Below are 23,902 nucleotides of genomic sequence, written 5' to 3'. Positions count from 1 at the left end.
GCAAATTATGTCTATAAAATGTACATACATTTCAAAGTGAAATGGTTTGAAAGTATTATGGGAACTATAAGGTAATGAAATGGGAAACTATAGCTGGGGTGGTTGAGTTTGCTGCCCTAGAAAAAAAATCTGATTACATTTGAAGTGGAAAATAAAGGAATCTATTGCATTTAAGAAATCGTGTCCTGTAAACTTTACTCTGGTATGCATTAGCTGAATAGAGACTTTTTATACTGTCTAAACTTTTTTTGCAGTTTATTTTAATTGACTAGGACTCAGGTAATGAAAACTTGTCTTTTCTGCTATTGTTTTCTTTGCAACACCAATAGGTGTAGAAGGGTAGTGTGTAAGAGCTATAATTCTAAGGGATGTTTTGATGTCAATTTGAAATGTAAAAGGAAGGTAAAGGTTTTTTGTTATTGTGTCTTTACTTAAAATTTGAAGGAGATCGTTTAGAAACTCATAATTATTACACACTGCAGCTAATTTTAAGCAAACTATTCTTTAGCAAAAATTGAGATTGAAATATGATCACTTTGTCTCAATTTTCCTAATTTATATGTAGTGGACTGTGAATAAGTAACATACTGAACTTCAAGTGACTTTGACATTAAGATCATTTGCCCTGTTGACAGGACTCTCTTGACGGACAGGTGGTTGATATAGATGTTTAAATGAGTCCCTCAACAAGGAGGGCGTGAACCTCCTGTTCACAGATCCCAGGACCCGAGCAGAACCCTGCTGCAACCCCCAGGCAGGAGAGTCCCACCCCGGTATGCCACGAAACCCTGCCTTAGCTGCTTAGAGGGAAGTGGCTGGTACGGATAACGAGACCAGGAGAAGGGTTTGGTAAAAACAAAGTATCTAACGTTTATTAAACTAGACAAACAGTAAATATACTAAAATTAACTATGCCTAAAACTTACAAGATACATTGTTCCCAAATGCTGCCTTGTGTTGAATTTAATTTTATTGTTCCGGAAAGCAAGCAGGTTAGGTAAGTTAAGGAATATAGGGAAAAAGGGTTTAACAATCCCTGTGAGGCTTCTTAATAGGGGAGGCTGAGGATGCCGTCCCTCACCTCTTCCCGGGGGCAGGGCGCTAACCCGCCCCAAGTATGCTTTGACCCCGGGGGCCCTTAGGCTGTCCCTCTTTTTGGCCGCCGCGGCCTCACGGTGGTCCAGCTATATAGTCTGGTCCTGGGGGGCAGCTGCCTCTCTCCAGGCCAGTGAAGCCAGGGAGGTAAAACGGGATTTTAGAGTCCTTGTTTTACAATTATATTTGGGGAATTGACGGTAAGAGGGATAAGGGAGGCCTTGCCTTCACCTTATTATCTTAACTAGTAATTAAATCTATACTTATCTAATGAAAATTAACAATAAACAACTACTCATTAAATGTGCTTTTTGCATAATAAATATTCAGCCTGAGGCTGTAGGCCCGGCTCTGAGGGTCGGTCCCCCGGACACTGCCCCTCCCCCGTCGGGAAGAGGCACAGCAGAGGCGCGACCCCTACTCCCCCAATGGGTGTCCCGGTGTCCCAGACTAATGCAATTAAATGTCAGTTTAATTAGATAAATTACGTGTCCAGTAGTTTGATGTATTTTCAGTAAGTCGTATTTGGTAGAGAAAGTCGCGTCTGGTGGGTTGTCTCAATCGGTGGGTTGCAAAAATGGCGGCACCGCAGATAGGGTGGTGCTGCTGGGGGTGTGATGGCGGCCTCAGGGTTCTGTGACTGGGCACGCAGTACCTGCCTTGCAGCAGGCCAGTTCGCCACCCAGTCACTTCCGCACTGAGGCTGCCCAAGGTGGGCAGCTTGGGAACGCTGGTGCCCCGGTGGTGTGGCGGCGCCTCAGTGATTTCTAGTTAGCTCTCAGTGATTTTTTTATCAGCTTTCGGTGATTTCTTATCAGCTGTCAGTGATTTCTGCTCTTTTGCCTTTAAGGCTAGCCTCAGGGTTCAGTGGACGCTATGGCAGCCAACACTCCCCTGTGCTGGGGCACAGAATCCTTGCCTGTGTCTCCCAAGGGCGGCAGAATGACAGGCAGGCCCTGCTTATATACACTGATCTCATTAATAATTCATGATTCTATTTCCCTATTCGTGATCTAATTACCATAAAGGTGTGGTCTTCAATTAGGTCCTCCTGGGCATGGAAAGTTCTGGAAGGTCTTACCTTCGCCCAATCAGAGGCCTTCATTTCAAATACCTGGTTATGAATTATTCATGAGTTCAGGTTACTGGGGAAGCTAACTGACAAAAAGTGACCGTTGGTAATGCTGCTAAATGGCCGCCTGTGACACTTTAGAATTTCATGTGCCTGCACTGATTTTACACAGCCAAAGGCATGTATTCCCTGGCCCACGGGGACGATTATGTCCAGAGATGTTAAAAAATCCTGACACCTGTATCTACACAAGCCCCTTCCTTTCGGAAGGGACACATTAATGAGTGGGTTCGAAAGATGCTAATGAGGCGCTGCCATAAGTATGCAGCACCTCATTAGCATAATGGCGGCCATGGCGATTCAGAAGTGCGGCTTTCAAATTGCACACTGCCTGTGGAGACAGGGACCTTTCAAAAGGACCCCCAAGTTTTTGAGAGTCCCTTCTTCCTAACACCAGCTTTCGAAAGGTCCCCATCTCCAGGGGTGGCTTGAGATTCGAAAGCCACACTTTAGAATTGCTGCAGCCACCATTATTTTAATGAGGTGCTGCATATTCATGGCAGCATCTCATTAGCGTCTTTTGAACCTGCTCGTGAACGTGCCCCTTCCGAAAGGAAGGGGCTCGTGTAGACCCAGCCTTGAAGTTAAGGAGTACATAAATAATATTCTCACTGTACCACTTACCTTCTGCTGATGGTTGAAGTACAGGCCCATATGTAGGGGGAGACGTCTGTGAAGAGTGCAAACGCACACCCCACCCCTATGTCTGGTTTCTCTCCATTCCTCCCTGCACAATGTGAGACCTTAGGGCACTCTGTGAGCTGTAATTCCTAGGTCAGCGCCCCTGCATAGAGATATTTCTGCTTTCTCTTAGCTCTGTGTTGCTTAACAATTACTGATTCCTTGTGACATGTACTATTGTGTATTTTATAGCATTAACCTTTCCTTACATGTAACACTGTGATAAAAGACAGTGATTTTAACTAAATTCCTAAATCCGTTGTTGTGTAACTGATGACCTTATGGCGGTGGTTCTTCTCACTGTTGTCTGGTATATTTCTTGCTCTTCACTGCCAAATCGTACTGAATTGGCCTAATGACGTTGCTTCATCTCTGGTAACAGGCAGTTGCAGCACTATATTGGTGACCTCTTATGGATGGGAAGAATTTCTCTGTTGGGAACTCTTACTCCTGTCATCTTACAAGATGTCTAAAGGAGGGTCTATAATAATGCATCTGGGAGCTGGGCATGGGTGATGGAATAGCTGGTGTAGTGTTAACAATTGTACCAAACTGTAAACCCTTTATATGATGGAAAACACTTGAAGTCAGGGCATGCAACAGCCTCCCCCACACACTCCTAATTCCTGCACATAGAGGTGTGAGAGAATATATGAGAGTAAGGAAATATTTTGAGTCTTTAATGAAGATACAAACAAAGGCTTCAAACCCTCCAGTGCCCCAAAATCACAGCTCCTGATTATTTGTGTCAGCCTGAAAGAATTCAGTTTATCATAGTCCAGTTACTGTTGTGTGTAATTCAAAACATGATTGAATTAACTAAAGTGCAATTTAAGCAGGAAAATCTTAGATTGCATTGCTTAAGTGAGGTGAGAAAATAAATTGCTGGGGGAAGAGGGTTGTGCTTTTTAGTATATACAACAACATGGAATGTTGGCAAGCATACACGTTTCTTGCAAATTATATTTTCTGGTCCTAGAAGTTGAATATAAAAGACAGAAAAAGTAAATGGTCCTCGAGTCAGGTTACCTTTTCTGTGTTTTTCATCTAACCTCACCAAGATAGCATAAGTTTAGTAACACTGTGCAGTTTGCATCTGTATTTCAGATTTCTCTGTTTTTTAGCTTTATGTTAGTCTTCATTTTCATTTGTTTGCTATTTTATTCTTATAGTTCTGTTTATTTTTTTCATTTCCGGATACCATCCTGTCGTAGTATTTAACTGTTTTGTGTACCTGTATCGTTGATTTAAGTCTGTTTTGAAAAGTATAGCAAGATCAGTTAAAATCATTGTAAATTCTTAACACATTTCATGTAAGAAATAACACAAATAGACAAAACATACATGTAGAATTGATGCAAGCTACATCCTATCTAACTGTTTGCTAAGTAAGTGGTCACATTGGAGCAGAGGGTTTCAGAAAAGGAAATTAATGGGGAAATTGCACAGCACACTTGTTGCTTGTAGTTCACTGAGTGCCTTGTTTTATTTCAGAGTTCTGTTCTCCATTTTAGTAAATATTACTGTTGTTAAGTTTGAAGCTGTTAAGCTCTCACCTTCCATTCTGAAGCTCCCTTGGTGAAAACCTAGCATTCTTGTACCATTACTTCATCTATATTAAGTTCTCTGATACCCTGGATAGCAATTTTGTTGGCTATCCTATAAAAGTGAAGGGTATAGCGCTTCCCAATAGCTTGCCTAAATTGAGCAGCATTTAGGTCATGATAGCTTCCGTTTCCATTTAATGCAATAAGTTACTCTTCCAACTGAGAAAGAGCTAGAGAGACATTAAGGAGGACTGGAAACAGTGCAAAACAGACAGAATGGTCATAAAATATATTAATGAATCTCCACAGACAGTTTCATCAACAACAGCAATAGTTTGCACACACAAATAAAACCTTTGTTCTTCTGCAAGTGATGGTGAAATCAGGGTCTTTGTTACAGATCATTGCTTCATATACTAAAAAAGATAAAACTAACAACCCAAAGGCCGAGTTCATTCTTTCTGGGTCAATATCTAAAAATAAAAACTCTCTTGTTTTTATTTTTTTTTTTTTTCAAACATAATATCATGAAAACCCTTTGATAAAAAGATTATGTTGGAAGTATTTATATAGAAGGAATTATTCAGAGTTCAAATACTAATCCATGTGTTTAGCTTTAGGGGAATTTCAGTTTATCAAAAATTGTCATGAAGCAGATGAAAATACTATATTCTAAGAAGCCACTCATCCACTTGTTAGTAACCAAATTTACATGTGCATATCTATGTGTGGTACATTTTGGTACACGCACATCTGCATTTGAAATTGAAAGATTCTAAGGCCTGTACACCAGATCTTTCTGGAAGATTGAAGCTTTATTTGAAATGCACTTATTGGGGCAGGAAATTACTCTGTCTCATTAAATTGGTTGCATACTCAGCCAAATTGTGAGCTAGACTGTAACTTTACAATGTGGCCTCACTAGAGGGTAGTGCATAGTCCAGTGCCCCAGGAACAGACTAGAGAATTCACTGGGAATCAATGTCACAATTCTCCTCTGCTCTCCCCTTGTTTGGGAGAGAAGTTGCTTTAGCTCTTTTTGTAAAGCAGGTTCTTCTCCTACTGTGTCCCATCTAACTAGTCAGGATGGTTAGTGGAGGGGAGGGGAAAGGCAGAAGTGAGGCAAGCATAGTACTCCTCCACTCCTTCCTCAGTGACTTGTTCACAGCAAGCAGTATCAGGAAAATAGATCTTGTTTTCGTGGTCTATGTCTACACAGCCAAGTTATTTCAAAATAACAGTAGTTATTTTGAAATAACTGGCAGCATCTAGAAGACACTTGCTATTTTGAAATAAAATCGAAATAGCAGGTGCATTATTCCGATTCCCTTAAACCTCATTCTACACAGAATAATGCCTATTTCAAAATCACTATTTCGAAATACGTGCTGTGTCTACACTTGCCCTTAACTTCTAAAGGGGCATGGTAATCAGGCTGATGAGAGATCACTAATGAAGTGCTGTGATGAATATGCAGCACCTAATTAGGCAAATTCTCTCCTGTGGCAACTTCAAAGAGTCAAACTTTGAAGTGCTGGCATGAGTGTAGCTGTGGGCACTTCAAAATTTTGGGGGGTAAAGGCACTTTGAAGTAGTGTGGGCACTTAAAAGTGCCCGCCGTTACACGTCATGCCAGCACTTTGAAGTTTGACTCTTTAAAGTTGCCCTGGAGGGAGAAGTAGCCTAAGGAAGTGCTGCATATTCATTGCAGCACTTCATTAGTAATGCCCCATCAGCCTGATTGCCATGCCCTCTTCAAAGTTCAGGGCAAGTGTAGACAAAGTCACTGAATAGCACTATTTCAAAATAAGACATAATGGGCTCTAATGGCGCTATTTCAGAATAGTGCTATGTGTCCAGAAATGCTATTTTGAAGTAGCTGGGTCTATTTCAAAATGCATTTTGCATGTGGTTGTGTTATTTTGAAATAAGGATATCATGTAGACGTAGTCTCTGTCTCTGTGTCCCTATCCGGGCAGGTCTACACTTAGTGAGAACATTGACCTAAGTTATGCAACTCCAGCTATAGGAACAACATATCTGGAATTGACATACCTTAAGCCAAATTTCTGCAGTGTTCCCACAATGGGAGATTGATGGGAAAACTCTCATTGACTTCCCTTACTCTTTGTGACCCCATGAACTACTGGGGTTGACAGGAGAGTGATGAGCAGTTGATTTAGCACATCCCACTACGCCTGCTAAATTGGCCCCCAAGAGATTGATCTCTGGGATGTTGATCTCCTTGTAAATGTAGCCACGTCATCCCTCTCTCTCTCTCTCTCTCTCTCTCTCTCTCTCTCCACATTTGTCTCAGACTGCAACTTGAGTTCTGGGAACCTCCTACTTTGGAGGGTCCTCCAGACCATGCTCCCTCTTGAGCCCAAACATCTGCATGACAGTTAAACAGACCCCGTGAGTCTGATTTTAAAGGTGGTACTGGTTACAATGATGCAAGGATTGAGGGTTTAGGGCTCCTATGGTAGTACTAGCAGAGAGCCAAGCCCCCCTTTCTTAGGCTGTTTCTACACATGCCACTTTTTTCTGAAAGTGGCATGCTAATAAATGGCCTGAAAAATGCCATTGAGGCACAGATGTAAATTTCTGGTATCTCATTAGCATACAGTCACATGATTTGGAGTCCGGAAGCCCCTTCTTCCTTCCAGAAGATCTCCCGTGGCCGTGCTTCTACATGCTGTTTTGAAGTCTGGAAGAGCTTCATCTGGACTCCAAATCATGTGACCGTATACTAATGAGGCACCAGAAATTTATATCCATGCCTCATTGGCATTTTTCAGGCCGTTTATTAGCATGCAACTTTCAGAAAAAGTGGCATGTGTAGAAATGGCCTTAGAGTACACCTTACTCCTTCCATAAGGGAGTGGCAGGATGATAAGATCCTAGCAATGAATTTGCAATAGCGATCTGGATGGAAAAAGAAAGGGATCTGGTACAAGCCCCTAACTAGTTAAAGAAAAAATGGGGTTATTTGCCAGTTAGTCCCAGACATCTAGTAATAAAGTTGCAGCTTAATTAAACCCATGTCAGATGTTGCCTGTCTTTCTTTCAGTAGCTGATGAATAGATTTTCTGCTGTATTACAAAGCTTTGGACTTACAAATATGTTGCATACCTTTATTTCTTAATGTGCTTTAAAAAAAAACCAAACATGATGCTGCTGTTTCCTTGAGATTCAGAGGAAAGTTTGTAGTGTAAATAATAAATGGCATGACTTATCAAAGGAAATAGGTGGCATGCTCAGTAGAAAATGTAATTAAATTATAAAAGATTGACCAAATGCTGCTGCGTCCTAATGTCTGTGCAGCAAATGTACGTTTTAACTTGACCTTTTCTTCAAGTGTTCACTGCAGAAGCAACTGGGGATTTACCTTATGGGCACTAAAAAATGTTCTCCTCATTGGGCAAAAAAGGATTAGCATGTAGATCTCATTAGGAATTTGCACATGACTTTATAGATAAAAGGAAGCAAATTCCTAACGATCAAAAGAAAGTCAAAGAAAATAATATGTAGGAAACCAAGTAGGTAGAAAACACTGCTCTAATTTTTTTTTGAGCTTTACATGACAGTGCTTGATGATGTAGCATATATGGCAAAAAAAAAAAAAATCCCATTCATCCAGGGGAAATGTTCTTAGTCCAAGAAGGTGAATTCTGAATATGTTAATAAATAGGATTCATAGTAAAATGTGAGTCAACTTTGAATAATTGAATAATATTTTTTGCTTGATTTGAGGAGTCTCAACAAAATAAAATGTTTAATTTGGAGAAAATGTTTCCGATCTTGTGAAATGCTAGCCAAGATTTGATTTATTTACTTAAGTCCTATGGAGAAATTACAATTACATCATTAAAAGTCATGTGGCTCCTCTGGTTTTTTAGTAAGAAAATGTTTCTGAAGACATTCTTCATTCTCAACAATATGTCTATGCTTTGGAACTCTCTACTTTCTTTTTCTTTCTTCTGTCTTCTCCCCAAAAGCCACCCGTCAACAAACTGTAAAAATACGAATGTGCAACATATTTTAGCAAACAGTACATCTGGAACATTCAGAATACTTTATTATATCCATGTATCTTAAATCATGAAATATTACTGCAAGGCCCAATCCTGAAGTCCTGTTCAGGCAAAACTTTATGAAGTCAATGCCTGTGTGAAGATTGCAGGATCCTAGCCCATTATCAAAAACTATGCTTTTTAAAGAAAGAAGTTTCATAACAAACACTATTTGCCAAACATACAAAATACTCAGAAATTTTTTTGCTGTTATGTGATAGCAGTATCATGAGATTGTATCCATTTTAAGCACAAAGAGTGTTAGGAATATGTCTTTTGAGAAAGTTTCAAAGATGAAAGTAATCTATGGGCCAGAATATTTATTTTACTGCTGGACATTTCATTTTGTTTAGACCATTTTGATATTCTATTTAAAAAAATCAGGATGAAATATTATGTTTTTAATTTGATATGCATACATACAATGTATTTGTATCTGGTGATAAATCATATCCACAAGTTTAGATTGTAGCAAGACATATATGGCAGAAGCCATCAGAATTAACAGGTATATGCATCCAATTTTTAGACATATGAAAGACCAAAACAAGAAAGTGGCCAACTTGAAGCACAATCAACAAATGGAAAAAAAGAAGAATGCTCAGTTACTGGAAGAAGTTCGTCGGCGAGAAGACAATATGACGGACAACTCTCAGCACTTGCAGGTGAGTTGATTATTAACTCTGGTTTATTAATTACACTTTAAAATTACCTGAAAAAAGTGTTTTTTTCAATTTGTTTGGTTTGAAAGATGTATATTGAATTTGTCCTGCAACACAGTGATCACTCCTCTCCCATCCACTCATAACCTCGTGAGGTTTGGTCCAATGTGTGCTAGAAAAGGATCTTCCATGTAATGTGAAATCAGAAGACAGAATTTGCTAAATACGTTTAATATTAATCATACGTATGAAATCCTGTCTTCTTTTATATGAATTGAGAATTTAATATCAGTATGGTACAGCCATATATTGCTCTATTCTATTCATTTCACTTGTATTCCTTGTACCAAATTCTGCACTCATTTGTATACTTATGTACACCTACTTATGTGTAAGTAGTTTGGGGAATGCTGAGTGGAATGTATTGGTCTTCCCTGCAGTGTAGCATCATTTTCCCTTTTTGTAAAGGAAAGAAGGATATTCCATTTCCTGACATCTCAAAATGAAAGGAATGTGAATATATTTTTTGTTTTATGTGTGTTTCCCTGTAAAATAATTATAAAATGTGAACCATTTTATTATTCTGTATTATTCATGAAACAGGCAGTGTCTCATTTTTGAAGACAAGTTTTTACTTTGGTTCTAGAAGAGTTTATATAGTTAGTGGATAAGCAAACTTCAGAGAAAGATCTTGCAAAATAATCTACTGAAACAATGTAATGATGTAATGTGTACAAAAGAAATGATATTGTAGTAGACACAAATACACAATTTTGATACCTGTGACAGTTATTATATAGCTTTCTGTGACAGCTGACTAAAGAAACCCTTTGATCAAAAGTATCTCATATTACAAAATTCTATTACTTACATGGGCATCCCTTCTATCAGTATACACAGGTAAAGTTTAAGTACATCAGGTGCTTGTTTGCTTGATGTGTTGGTATAATGGCTCCCTGAATGTTTTCTAATGGAATTTGGTCCATGGGTGCTTTGTGCTGTATTGTGTTTCCATTGTGTCTGCAGGCATTATGGAGAATTTAACCCCATTATTTGCAACCCAGTGTGGACTGTATGGCTGCTAGGAATTTCAGAATCAGTTGTAGGAGATGAAATTTCATCAATGTTCTTAGTAGTTTTATAAACTGCAGTGTTGTGCATTGCACTGTACTATATGTTCTTTTAAGATATCTTGATATTTATGTAGTGTTACTATGGACCATGTAATTTATAAGGCTAAAAATAGATGTGTATAGTATAGAATTACCATGTAGTTTTTAGAAGTTAATTTATCGCAATAAAAAGAATCTGACTTGATAGCTTAAGAGAACTTTACTTTTGCCATTGGTAGTTTGGAAAGCTGTTGTGGTGGAAATATTCACTAAAAGATAGCTTCAGGATTAGTAGTAATTTTAGTGTTAATATTCTTTGTATTCATTAAAGCTTTTTGTTTAAAATTTATATTTTAGAAGACTACATAAGTCAGAAATAAATGTCTGCTTCAGTACTTTAGTTCCTGCATAGACTGAACTCTTTCATATCCAGCAGCCCTGGGAATAGCAGGTTGCTGGATATTCAAATATTCTGGATAATAGAGAGGTATACTTAGCAATGCATAACATACATACATACACCCACACAAAACAAACCCAACATTAGATATTAAACAAACAAAAATGTATGCAGAATACTTTATTTACTAATAACTGTAGTATTGTACATTGTAAACTTGTACTGTATTTGCTGTATTTATTTGTATTTACTTTCATTGTGTTGTATTTATGGAAGATGTCACTAAAATTTACCTATGATTAAAATTCTGGTTATTTGAGAGCTCTGGATAATAGAATGACAGTTGAGAGAGTTCACTGTAATAGCACAAATTGCCTTGAGAAGGAATGCTTAAGTTGTGGTTGTCTATATCGGGAAGCTAAAAGATGCAGTGTTTCTGTTCTGGATGTGTTCTCAAAGTCGGGATACTTGTTTTTATAAACAGCAAGGTATATACTCCATGATAACATTTGTGGCATATTGCTGGTAAAAAGAAGAGGAGATCTTATACAATTGTTCATAGAAACAGAAAGACATCTTCCTAAATGGAAAGTGCTTTAGCTTTCTCTAAAATGACAAATTTGTTCACATAGATCAGCAATGCAAAGGTTAAAGAGGTATTAAAAGATTCAACAAAACAATAAAAGAGGTTATTCTCTTTTAGACCTGGGGTTTTGTATTGGCCCTTGAAAGTTACCTCACTGTTGGTAACTAGATTTCTGAACCACTAGATGTATTCTGGTTTCACTAAAAGTTGAAGGTTCTGGGTATCTTGAAGGAGATACTCAACACTTTGCAAGATGTAATGAAATGTAAGGACAAGTCAGTTGATATCCGTCTTTATTTGTGACTTGGGAATTGACATTATGGGTCATCTTACTCAGAGTAGTATCTGTGTTAGAATCTTCATGGCCCTATGCACATGTTTGGGCAGTTGTAGTCTGTGTTTTCAAGGGGGGTGCTGGGCTGTTCCTTCTCAACTCCCTCACAGGGGTGTCATTTAGGGATGTAAGGGAGGCCACAGCATGTGTCTGCCTGCAGTTCTAGGACAGACTCTGCTGCCAAATCTTTTTCAGTGCTCCTTCTAGAGGGAGGCAGCTCGACACTGCTCCTTACTGTGGCACAATCTAACTCAGAAGTAGGGTGGTCAGAATCAATCCCGTGCTGAAGGTTCCAGGGAAGCCAAGTTTTATCCCAGCTCTAGTAGTATCTGTTGCCGACTGGGTAACTTTTCCTCACTCTTTGCTCCAACTTCTTTCTGTCCACCCCTTGTTGATACCTCTTGTGCCTTCACTGGACTGGGTGTGCTCTCTCTTTGCTGTTTGCTTCCTCAATGAATTAGATTGGCTCACATTCAGTTGATTAGATAAGCAAAGCCAGCTGGGTTAATGGCCAAGTTGTCAAAAGCAGGCAAATGAAGAATAGAGACTTCCTAGAAATCAATGTCAGATGTAAAAGAAATCTTTGAAATATGAAATGGAGATATTTTGGAAATGCAAATGGCTATGTGTACAGAAAAGACTAGACTGACCAGAGTACTGGTACCAGCCAAGAGGTGATTTTGGTTGACATTAGAGACATCTGACTGAAGCTGATGTTGACTTAAAACTTTAGCACCTGGTCATATTAAATAATTGCTTCTCACTGGACAGAGGCAGTGTAGCTGCTTTCCGCAGGTCTCTGTGTTTTTGACTACATTTGTGAGCAAACGGAATTTCTACTTTTTGGCTTTTGCTTTATAATATCTGAGTTCTAAATGGTACGTATGATAAATAAAATAGTTTAGGATGAGATTACTTGTATTCACTCATTTTCTCTCCCAGTGAGGAATTAGCCCACCACCAGAATATGGATACTTATTATAATTTGGAAGGCATGATAGATAACATTTTATATCAGCAGGTAGAATTTTAATCTGCATGGCTTTTAAGTACTTTACAGTGAAATGGACACATAATAAATTCATAGTCATGATTTGGGCATTGCCCCAATTGACAACCAGATTAAATGGAAAACATAGTCAATCTTTAGTCTAAATTCATAAATAGTATATAAATGGTCAATAAATTATTAATAGATATTTTAATATGTGGTGAAGCAATTGTTATAAATTACTGTAGAGTCCTATAGCTCAGTAAATTGCTTTGTTCATGTGGCTTATATCCATCTGCAACACCTTCTACTGGATGTGCTTATAGCATATATTATTGCTGTCTGTAATATGCTTATAACATCTGTTAATAATTTATTAACCTTTTATAAACCGTTTATAAATGCAACCTTAATGTAAAGAGTGACCTAAACTGCTTTGATCAAGTGTAATTGATTCTTGATAACATGTGAGGTCAAAGCCTTCTGGCTGTGGCTCCAAGGATCTCATGTGACAGATCAGGACATATCCTGCAGCTCTGGCCAGATTCCAACCCCTCCCCCTGCACTCTCAGTCAGGGCTCCTACACTGGGTGCTGAGAAGGATTTGGTGATGGAGACCATAGAGATAGCTCTGGGCTGGTTGTACATTCCCCTAGGGTAGTGGTTCTCAAGCAGGGGCATGTATACCTCCTGGGGGTAAGCTGAGATCTTCCAGAGGCACATCAGCTCATCTTGATTTTTGCCTAGTTTTACAATAGGCTATATTAAAACCACTAGTGAATTCAGTACAAACTCAGATTTCATACAATGATTTGTTTATAATATATTATGTAGTAAAAAAGAAGAAAAATAATAATTTTCAGGAATCGTTTGCTGTGGCAGTTTTGTACTTTTATACCTGGTTTTGTAAGCAAGTAGATTTTAAGTGAGATGTAACTTGGGGTTATGCAAGACAAATAAAACTCCTGTAAGGAATATAGTAATCTGGAATCTCCTCCCTAAGGGGAAACCTGAGGAAATCAGTTAGCTGGGTTTCCAGCTAATGTGCACAGCTGGAACAGGGACAGAGGTTTTATCCCTAAGTCTGCAACTGCTTACTTGTGATGTGACAGGTTTCAAGAAATTCAGAACTCAGTAGTTTCTGTGAAAACTCAGCCTCAGAGCATCAGTTTCTTTCTGAAACTTATAGGTCTCATGGCATCCTGTGCATAATACAATACTTTTCACTTGGCTCAGGATGAGACATCTTCATAGCTGGCAAAGAACGGTGTATCCTCCTTCACTTGACAAACTCCAGACCTTAGCGATCATGTCTCAGAAGAGTCTAGCCCCCTGTTGTTGTGGATTGTGCCCTAGGATGTCTGCTAAGGGAATTCACTTCAGTCTCCCTTAGCTGTCAGCTTTATTTGTGATTGATGATTCAGGCATAACTTTTCGATTGATATAAAATTTAGGGAACTTAAGAAATATGAAGAGGCCTGACTTCAGAAAAATGTCTTGTAAATTAAGGTTGTTATGTGGTTTTCAGAGCTTCCCTTGCGCACATCAAGGGCAATCTTGCATGAATCCTGAGATACATCATGTAGCTGTTGATGCATACTACAGAAGTAGGGAGGGGACAGCTGACCTTGTCCATTGTGTTAAGAAGCTGTATGACTTTTGGCATGGCGCAGCAGTCAAGCTCCTTTCTTCCCTGGCTCTTCATTTGCCTTGAAAAGAAAAGGTATTTGAAAAAGACTTGGGCAGAAATTGTAGAACTCAGTATGGGTGGTCTCTCAAATACTTTGTGGTAACTTCAGGCGTTCAGGGGTAGGGAAGTTCTCAAATACTTCTCTTTATAGCCAGTGGGAATAAGAAATATGCATGTTCTGTTCTGCAGAGTAATGGGGTTGCTGGTCTTCTGATAGATGCTGTACCTTTATCTTGGGCTGGTATAAGAAGCTGTGCACATTCCTTCCTTTATCACTGGTACTGTATTGATAAAATGGAAAAGAACTGTGCTGGAGCTGGGCATGTAGTTCCGTACATCTCTTTTTATTGTGCATTTCATTGCATGAGGGATCATGGCATTGCTTTTCGCAGGCCCATGTCATCAATGCCAAAATTGCATAGGCCCCTAGGAAAACTTGAAAGTGGATGTATTGGTAATTTTTGTAAAGGAATGAAGCGACTATTGTAGGTAAGTACCTCTTTTTCTCTTACCCCTTCCCTCCTGTAATTCTTGCTGCATTTTCAACTTTATTTTAGAACAAATTATCATTTATTCTGGATATGGTATCAGCAGGTGACTATCAATATGCAGGTTTTTCAGTTCTGTGATTAAGCATTCAGAGAAGAACGATTTATACCCTTAATATAAATCCAACAGTCTGTTTTACATTGTGAAGACAAAACTATTATCAAAACATGGATACATATCTGAGGTCATAATATCTGTTTTAAGATAATTTTTCAAAAATTTCCATTCCACAGGCATGTTTGAGTATTTTAGTTTTCTTCCTGTCCATCCAAAAAAAAATCCTGTGTTCAAGTTGAGTTTCTGCAGCTTTCACAGAACTTCTCAAATCTGTGTTTTCTCATGTGGATTCTAAGCTGTACACCTGTCAATAAAAAGTTTGAGAAAACCTCAACTGTTTATCTTTCAGGAGTTTTCCTTTTTCTTTTATTACAGAACAAGCTTTCATGCTGTATTATCTAGATATCAAAATAACTTGTCAACATGTATTCCAACTTGTTACTTTCATCAGACTAATTTGCTTGCTAACAAAATATTGAGTTTCCAATCCTCACAATGTCTATGTCTACACTAGCAAGTTTTTTCAAAAAACCCGTGGCTATTTCAAAAAATCCTGCAGAGCATCTACACACAAATAACATCTTCTTTCGATATTAAATAGGAAGAATGTAGCACTTTTTCCAGCAGTGCTCTTCTGCTCCCAGGTGAGTAAGCTCACTTTAATTCTTAAAGACTCTTTCCAGAAAAAAATGTGTAGACACGCGGGGGGCCCTTTGTTCGAAAGAGCAATCCTCCATGGCACTGGATTTTTTTGATCCTTAGCATTTCCAGACCCATTCTTTTGAAAGAGCGGCCAGGATGTGCAATCTTTCAAAAGAAGTTTTTTCAGAAGAGATCTTCCAGGGACCACTGTAATGTCGACATAGCCAATAAGACTAAAATAGTTTGCAGCATGATATCCAGTTAAGAATGCTTACAGTCCAATTCCTGTTTTGATAGACTCATTATTATTTTTGGTAAAAATATGTTGGTTATTTTTTTTAAATAGGAAGATGCCTTTGTTTCCCAAGAATAGTCTTAGCATATCTGCATGTGACTTTCACAGTGGAAGATAGTAAAACATATTCCCAACTTGTGTGATCACAACATTTCCTTTTATTGATAACTTGCAGTTCAGGTGAACAACATTCTTTTCCAAGAGTTGGATGGGTACTTTTGTCGCTAACTTTCTTCACCTTCTAGAAATGAATGGCCAAAGCTGAGGAAATGGAGAAAACTGTCTAAGAATATAGAATATAATCTCCTGTCATCACATGGGCTTATAAACTTGTAAATTAAAATAATATAAAGGGATCTCAGACATAAATAACATACACAATCTACTCTTATTTCACCCAGTTACATAGCTGCTTGAACATTGCTAATGAAGGAACTAGACAGAGCCATTATTTTGTCACAGCATGGCCTTTGCACCCCCTTAGAAGCATGAGATACCAATAACCTCAAATCAGAGCAGAGTGTCTGCAAACCAAACTTCTGAAACTAAATACTTTTACAATTACTTCTGTGTATCCAGTGGATTTCACAACGTGTACAGTGATTACATTTATTATTTGAAAAGTATCTCATGTACTCCAACCACAATATTAAACAATGGAAATTTGCTCATAATAGTAGATATATTTTTCTTATCAAAATGCAAAGTAAACAATCAGAATATCTTTCAAAGGAAATGTTTCTCCATGTGCCTGATTCTTTTATCTATCTATCTATCTAGCTAGCTTTAGATTTAAAATGTAGAATTTCCACTGTAAAATTTGAACAAAACCATGATGTATTATATTCATGCTGAGCAAAATACCTCAGGTGTGTGTATTTATCTGTACAGCAGTACATCTACATATCCCAAGAGATATGTTTTTGGGCCAGCAGGAAGAGAGAACTAAACAAATACCCTTGGCTTATTTTGTTGTTATCTTCTCAACTTTAAAGTCTGTTTTTGCCATTTCTCCCTCAGATTTGTCTTTTGAATTTTTTTGTCTCCTCTGTAAATTTAAACATGTAGGTTGTTCATATTAATTCTCCTGAAAGCACATTGAGTAGAAGAGAGAAGGGAACCCTATCATTTCCATTGAACTATTCTTTTAAGTAAATTTTTTTGAAGTGTAGGCTAACGAAATGGGGTTCTAGTTTTGTAGAAGTATGGGTCTTGCTATGTGAAAGTCTGCAGACATCGGTTCATGCAATTGCTGTATCTAGAATTATGTATGTGGGATTGACTTACTTTGCCTAGTGTAGACTTAGCCTAAGTGCCAGGTGATACAATTTAGCACAAAAGTGTCTTGTGCTGTACAATTCCACTTTTTTTAGGACCCCAACAATTCTTAAGGCTTGAATTCTCTCTTTATTTACTAGTTTGTTGATGCATTGGTATAATTTTTACCACCCTAACAGTAATAGAAATATAAGATACATTGAAGACAGAATGTGTTATCACAGTTCACCCCCTCTTGTCTTTTTAAAATTAAAATATAACTAAAACATAACCAAGTGATATCCCTGATGTACATGTATTATGATATGTCCTTTCTGTCGGGTCAAAAACTCTTATATTAAAATGTTAATAAAAAGAGAAGATCTGAAGATAAGATGATGTTTCACAGACAAAAATGAATACAACAGTGTAGTCTATTCAGAAACAAAAGACCTAATACAACTTCAGTAAAAAATTAGATGTCAATATTCATTTCTGAATTCTCAAACAAGGCAGGATGAAATTCCCCATCTATAAAGTTCCAAATTTGTAGTGATTAAAATTGAAATCACATACTGCTCTCATTTTCAGGGCTTCCAAAATAGTGGGTTACTCTATTCAAAATTAGTTTTAACTTTGTGATAAGGTAGATGAGTCAGTCTTTATCGAAACAGCTCTACTGCTGGAAGGGCGAGCTTTTGAGTTTCATGGAGCTGGTCCTGTCTGGAGAAGATAACCAGACCTAAAACAAGGTGGGATGGATTGTTAAGCATAAGGGGTTCATGCCTGCTGTAAGAGACCACTTAGAATAAAATCTGCACTTAAGGATTAACATAGTTCACCACTGTCCAGGGCACTAAAAACCACAAACTTAACTCATACACTGTTTTTTATGGCCCATTAGAATAATTTTGACTCTTAATTACTCACTGCATGCTAATTGATTTCTTACAGCATGCATGAACCGCTGTGCCTAACAATCTGTACTACCTTGCTTGGACACTCTGGTTACCTCTTCCATACCTAAGAAAGAGCTGAATGAGGCTTGAAAGCTTCTCTCCACCAACAGAAATGGATTAAAAAAAATGTTTCCTCACCTACCCATCTCTGAAATCCTGTGATCAACATGGCTACAAAAACACTGCAAACAGCACAGTTTTGTCTTACACACTTATTTAAAATTGTATCTGTATCCATCTGAGAAGGTTCATGTGAAGGTTTTAGTAATTTTGGTTATGTTGTGTAAATACCATTTTTGGCTTTCAGATGCTGGCTTTCATTGTGGGGATAGAAGGAGCTGAGGTTAGGTTTTTGCTTTTCAGTGTACAGTTCCTCCATGGTCTTACCTCACTGTGTAAGGGGAAGAGGCATAGTGCACTATGCCTTTGGTTGTTGCAGCCCTTTTTTCACGTGCAGCTAGGTAGTGAAGGGGCAGGTCTGCCATTGGTGGGGGGGTTGGTGAGGGGGGATGAGGAGGGAGGAAAGGGGTAAATTGTATGGCACTGGCAATTCAGAGGGACCTTGGGCTCCCAGCTGTTGCTACAGCTACTGCATCAGTGCTAGCGACCAGAGTCCCAGGCCCTTTAAATCACTGTTGGAGCACCATGCTGTGGGCTCCATGCAGCTCTGAGGCCTGGGGCCTGGGTACATTGTGCTCCAGGTGGTGCTCCAGGTGGTGCTCCAGGCAGGCTGCCCTGATTCTACCCCTTCTGCCAAAGGCCCTGCTCTTTCCTCTTCCCTGCACTTTGCCCAGAGGCCTGTGGAGACGGTTGGCTCCCCTATGAAGGAGTGGGGATTGAGAGAGTTGACCCACATTCTTCTCTCCCTTTCCAACTGTGATACATGCCCACAGGGGACAAAAGCGCAGTACACCTTGGACTTTGCACATGCTTTATAAATGGCATGGGAAAGGCTGTCTGTGCCTTCCTCTCTGCATAAAAGCCATGGACAATCTGGCCTCTTGTCTGAAGAACTTCTAACATGGTTGCTGACAGCATAGGTTAAAAATCTGCTCTCTTTTTGGAAGGTGGCAGAATCCAGGTGGATGAGACTGCATATAGAAAGTTTGTTTTCCATTTTTCCACTCATAAATTAATAAAAAAAGGGGGAACTGAAGTAAAGATCCAAAGGCAGAATTTGAGAATATGTCAGGTTTCAAATGTATCAGTGTTAGAATTAGAAAAGAGGCTTCTCTTTAAAACTTCTGAAAAAATGTTTTGGGAGAATGTGGAGTAATAAGTTACATGATTCTTAGAAAGATTGCTACACTGAACCAAGTAACTGTGTTACCTGAACATATCTGTTGTTTCAGCAGCAGTTTGATACTGTGCCTGGAAGACAAGATTATAGATCCAGGGGCTTATTACTCTCTCCTAGGGCTATGTCTACACTAGACCCCTTCTTTGAAGGGGGCATGGTAATCAGCTGGATCGGAGAATACTAATGAAGTTTTGCAATGAATATGCAGCACCTCATTAGGCTAATTCTCCCTACAGCAACTGTGAAGTTGCAAACTTCAAAGCGCCGGCATGCCATGTAGCCGTGGGCACATAGAAGTACCCGTGCAACTTCAAAATGCCCTTAATTCCTTTTGGGACATAGCCATGCTTAGTATTATGGGCTACACAGGCATATTTTTAGCACAAGCATCTTTTCTGATTTTCACACTAAATTTTCCTTACTTAAATTGGATATATTTTGTCAGGTCTTGGCAAATACTCTCTGACCAAGCCAATTTTCAAGTCCAGATGGGCAATCTTTGTAATTTTTGGCTTTCTCTATATGCAGTCTATTGAGTTAATGAACTAACATGAAGTAATGTAAAATCCAATATTTTATGCCAGTTTTCTGTAATACATGTGCAGAATTCTTTTCAATTTATTGCCTGAAAACTAAAGTATGTTCTTGTATGCTTCCGTTTTCATATTATAGGTTCCTTAGGCATTGCAAAGTTTCTTCTTTTCCAGTGGTTAAGCCGAAGTGTGATCAGTTAAAAAAAAAAAAAAAAAAAAAAAAAAAGGTATCGTATGAGTATTGTATATTTTGTCCTTTAGAAAACAAGAATTATGAAAGGAAAGAGCCTACCATGGTAGAACTGTGCATATCAGTGATCTGTTCCTGGGCAGCACTTCCTTTGCCATTTCTCCACTTCTCCCATTATAGCTGAATTTTGCCAGGATAGGAAATGTAACTAGTAACTTCAACCTCAAAGATGTCCAGTCCTTAGCAATATGTATGATTTATTACAAATTTTACACTTTTCAAATATTTGGGGAAAAGAAAGCAGTGGCATTTTTGAGAGCAATCATCATGTATGTACATCTATAATATACACATTTGTAATAAGTGTTTTACTTATTTTTTTAAATTGAGAAAATTATCGCAACTATGATGTGTTGTTTTTTGTTTTGATGCCATACACTGTGAGTTATGATGAGAGTAATAGAAAAAGATGATTGTGCTTCTGGATAATTTATTGCAATAATTTTTAAAAAAAATAATGTGCTTACAAAATCATAATAATCAAAATTACTATATTTAAAGGCACAGATACCTTATGCGTACTTTTATATTAATTCAGACTGTTAACATGGATGAAAACTTATGCATTTTTCTTTTTTAGCCAGTGGAAGTTCCATAAATTCTGGATAAATTCCATATGTGTTGCTGAAATGTGTGTTGAACTTCAGCCAATGTTTTAAGATAATGCTGAAGAGAATTTTTCTAAAAGGTTTCAGATGAAGAGAAGTTCTAAACTATTTGAGAGTCTGCAGAGGGCAGAAAGGTTGATTGGTAGGTCTGAGGATCAATACCAGAAGTGTTTTTCTTCTTTTGGGATTTGTTTTGACATTTGTTTTCATTGCACAGTGTAATCCCCAGAAGCCACAACTACTTTGGTATAAAATGTCCCCATAGACAGTCTAGGAAAATCATATTTGAAGATCAGTTTCCAGTAGGTTCCCAGTCTCTTAACATACTTCTTTCTTTGTAGAAACTGATAGACTAAGAGAAGTGACAAAAGAGTTCTGTATACTGTGTTTTTAACTGATCACTTTAAAATATGTAATTCCTTATAACTATGATGTTTCATGTTTTTTCTTCACTAATAATTATTTACATATACATACACAGTCACTTGAATATTATTCTTAAAAACATGTTCATCTTCTTCAGTATTTATGGCTTAGGAGTACTATAAAGCATTACTAATATTTCATTATATCAGCAGTGGTAATATTGCATTCACTCTGGAGCATCTTTCATCTAAAAACCTGAATGTGGATTTCTGTTTCTTAGCAGTGGTCTGAAATAATCCTTTTCCATGTGTATGTATCTATTTATTTATTTACCTGCCAAGAAAACTCAATATATTGGTCACTGTCAGAAGGAGGATACTGGGATAGATGGACTATTTAGCCTGACTCAGTATGTCCATTCTTATGTACTGTGAGTTTAGATGGGATTGCCCAAAGTAACAAAGTGAATATAGACCAAAAATGTGGGTCTCCAGACTTGCAGGGCTTAAATCATTAAGCATAGAGTAAGATATCCTGATATCACACATTAGGTTAGACTCATATATTCCAGTTACAGTTACTTTAAAATCTATGAAAATTATTTTAACATATGCATGTTTCATTAAACAACATTTCTAATGACTATTTCTAATAAAGATAGTCAGCATCGAGACTTGGCCAAAATTTTGAAAGGGCCATGCTAATGGCCAAATCGGAGAATACTAATGAGGCACTGAAATGAATATTCAGTGCCTCATTAGCATGCTGCTGATCAGAAGTGCTGTGTTTCAATTGCGCGCAGCTCATCTACATGGTGCCCTTTTTGAAAGGACCCCACAAATGTTGAAATCCCCTTAGCTGATAGGAAAAGGGCCCCATGTAGATGAGCCAAGCCACGTGCGATTGAAATGCGGCACTTTTGAAGTGCTGTGGCCGGCAGCATGCTAATGAGGCGCTGAATATTCATTTCAGCACCTCATTAATGTTCTCCCATTTGGACATTAGCATGGCTCTTTCAAAATGTTGGCTAAGTGTACACACGGCCATATAGCTGTGGAGCACATGCTTTCATAAATATTTTGAAAGATATATGTGGTGCGTATGAATGGACAATGTAATTAAAATTATTAATGGAAAGCCACCCTGAAACAATAAGAAACAGTAAAAATTTAATATGATACACCTTTTTTCTTCTATGTATTTATATAATAATTCACAAATGTAGGATACACCTTTTTTTCTTCTATGTATTTATATAATAATTCACAAATATAGGACTCCTGTAATCTCCAGGGATCAATCACATTCAACATGTATCAAAAGAAATAGTTCAGTTAAACAAGCTCTCCAAACCAGCAGTAATTACCAGAGGTTTACAGTGATATAGTTGCGAAAGGTTAGTCAGTGGGGCACCTGCAAATCAAGTCATATGTCAACTCTGCATCAATAAGCTCATTATTATAATGTTAGTATTTCAGCACATCACAGTCCAATATAGCAAAACACACTTAGCTAGCTTTTTCATGCTAATTTTGACTCACAGCTTGTCCAGTATCTTACTGTTATATATTTAAATGCTCTACATTATAGAAAGTATAATCAATGACAAAATAATAATTTGTATTTATAATTATAATTTATATTCTGCAAACTAAAACTACGATACAATATCTGAATCTATTTAAGCAGTTGTCCTTAGTTTAACATGAATTTGGGAAGTTTTATTGTTCAATAAAAATGCAGCTTTGTGATGTAGATTTTCCTGTTTAAGTGTTTGATCAGAAATTATTCTTATGCTGAATTTTTTTTCAAGCAAACCATTTTTTATATTTGCTGACATTCTTTTTTCAGATGCTATAAAAATCTAATTATCTATACGCTGCAAGAATTTAATGGAAAATACTTTGCATCACTTTCATGTAGATCAGAATATTTTTTCTACTCTCTAAAAATAAGTGACTAGATTGATAGGATGGCTGAAGAAAATAGAAAGCTTTAAAAAATCTTTGATTAAAACAGGCCCTCTAAGGCTGAGTGTCATAATTTCTTTTTATTGTGTGTGCATATGTGTGTTGCACATGCTAACCCAGAGTGACTATTTGTCTCGCTTTAATGGCTAGAAGTATACGTATGGAGTTTCGTGTCTGGTATTACCTACAAGCTAAGGCATCCAGTCTGTTAACTTGGATAAAGCCAAGTTACTTAGTTTAAATGGAAATGCTTTGAGTAGATTATCAGGAGCACAGCTCAGTACTGTCTGCATTCCATCCCTGCCATTCTGCTATATTTTTTTTTTATGTTCCAAAAATGTGGGACGGTGTGAAGCTATGGTTCCTACAGCATCCGATAGCTAAAATTTGCATCCCTATCTATTCCAGTAACCAGAGCTTTGCAAGGGGTTGTGGGCTTTGCTGCAGCATCAATTACAGCCTAATAATGTGGTGGCCATCTACAGACAATCTACTTGAATAACTTCAGTTATTAATAATTAACCTTTCTATATTGTTTGCTATTGTAATTGCTAGGTACAGTATACAAAAAATAGATGATAGCTGACTTTCTTTTTCATGAAATAAATTACAACTTACCATTACGGAAAGAAGAAAAATTAATTTAAAAATATCCAAAATAGAATTATTTGGTAAAAGGAGAGTTGGTAAGATATAATGGACAGATAGGAAGCTTCTCTGTAATAACGTTATGAATATTGAGATGTAACTGATTTATCAGCCCTGCACTGGACCTGGTCAGGAATGGGAGTTATGGTTTCCTGAATTATTAGA

General features: G+C 37.7%; 1 protein-coding gene across 1 annotated transcript in view; it reads left to right on the top strand.

The window, feature by feature from the left end:
* The window catches only part of ERC2 (ELKS/RAB6-interacting/CAST family member 2), an 868,752-nt gene that overhangs the window by 390,411 nt on the left and 454,439 nt on the right, over window positions 1–23,902 (top strand). The window contains exon 12 of the mRNA XM_075005383.1: window positions 9,058–9,193. Coding sequence (XP_074861484.1) covers window positions 9,058–9,193 — 136 coding nt within the window. The remainder of the gene's footprint in view (window positions 1–9,057; window positions 9,194–23,902) is intronic.

Source organism: Carettochelys insculpta, chromosome 11 (assembly GCF_033958435.1).
Source record: "Carettochelys insculpta isolate YL-2023 chromosome 11, ASM3395843v1, whole genome shotgun sequence".
Lineage (NCBI taxonomy): Eukaryota > Metazoa > Chordata > Testudines > Carettochelyidae > Carettochelys > Carettochelys insculpta.
Note: the sequence above shows the minus strand (reverse complement) of the source record. Positions and strands in the feature narration are given on the sequence as shown.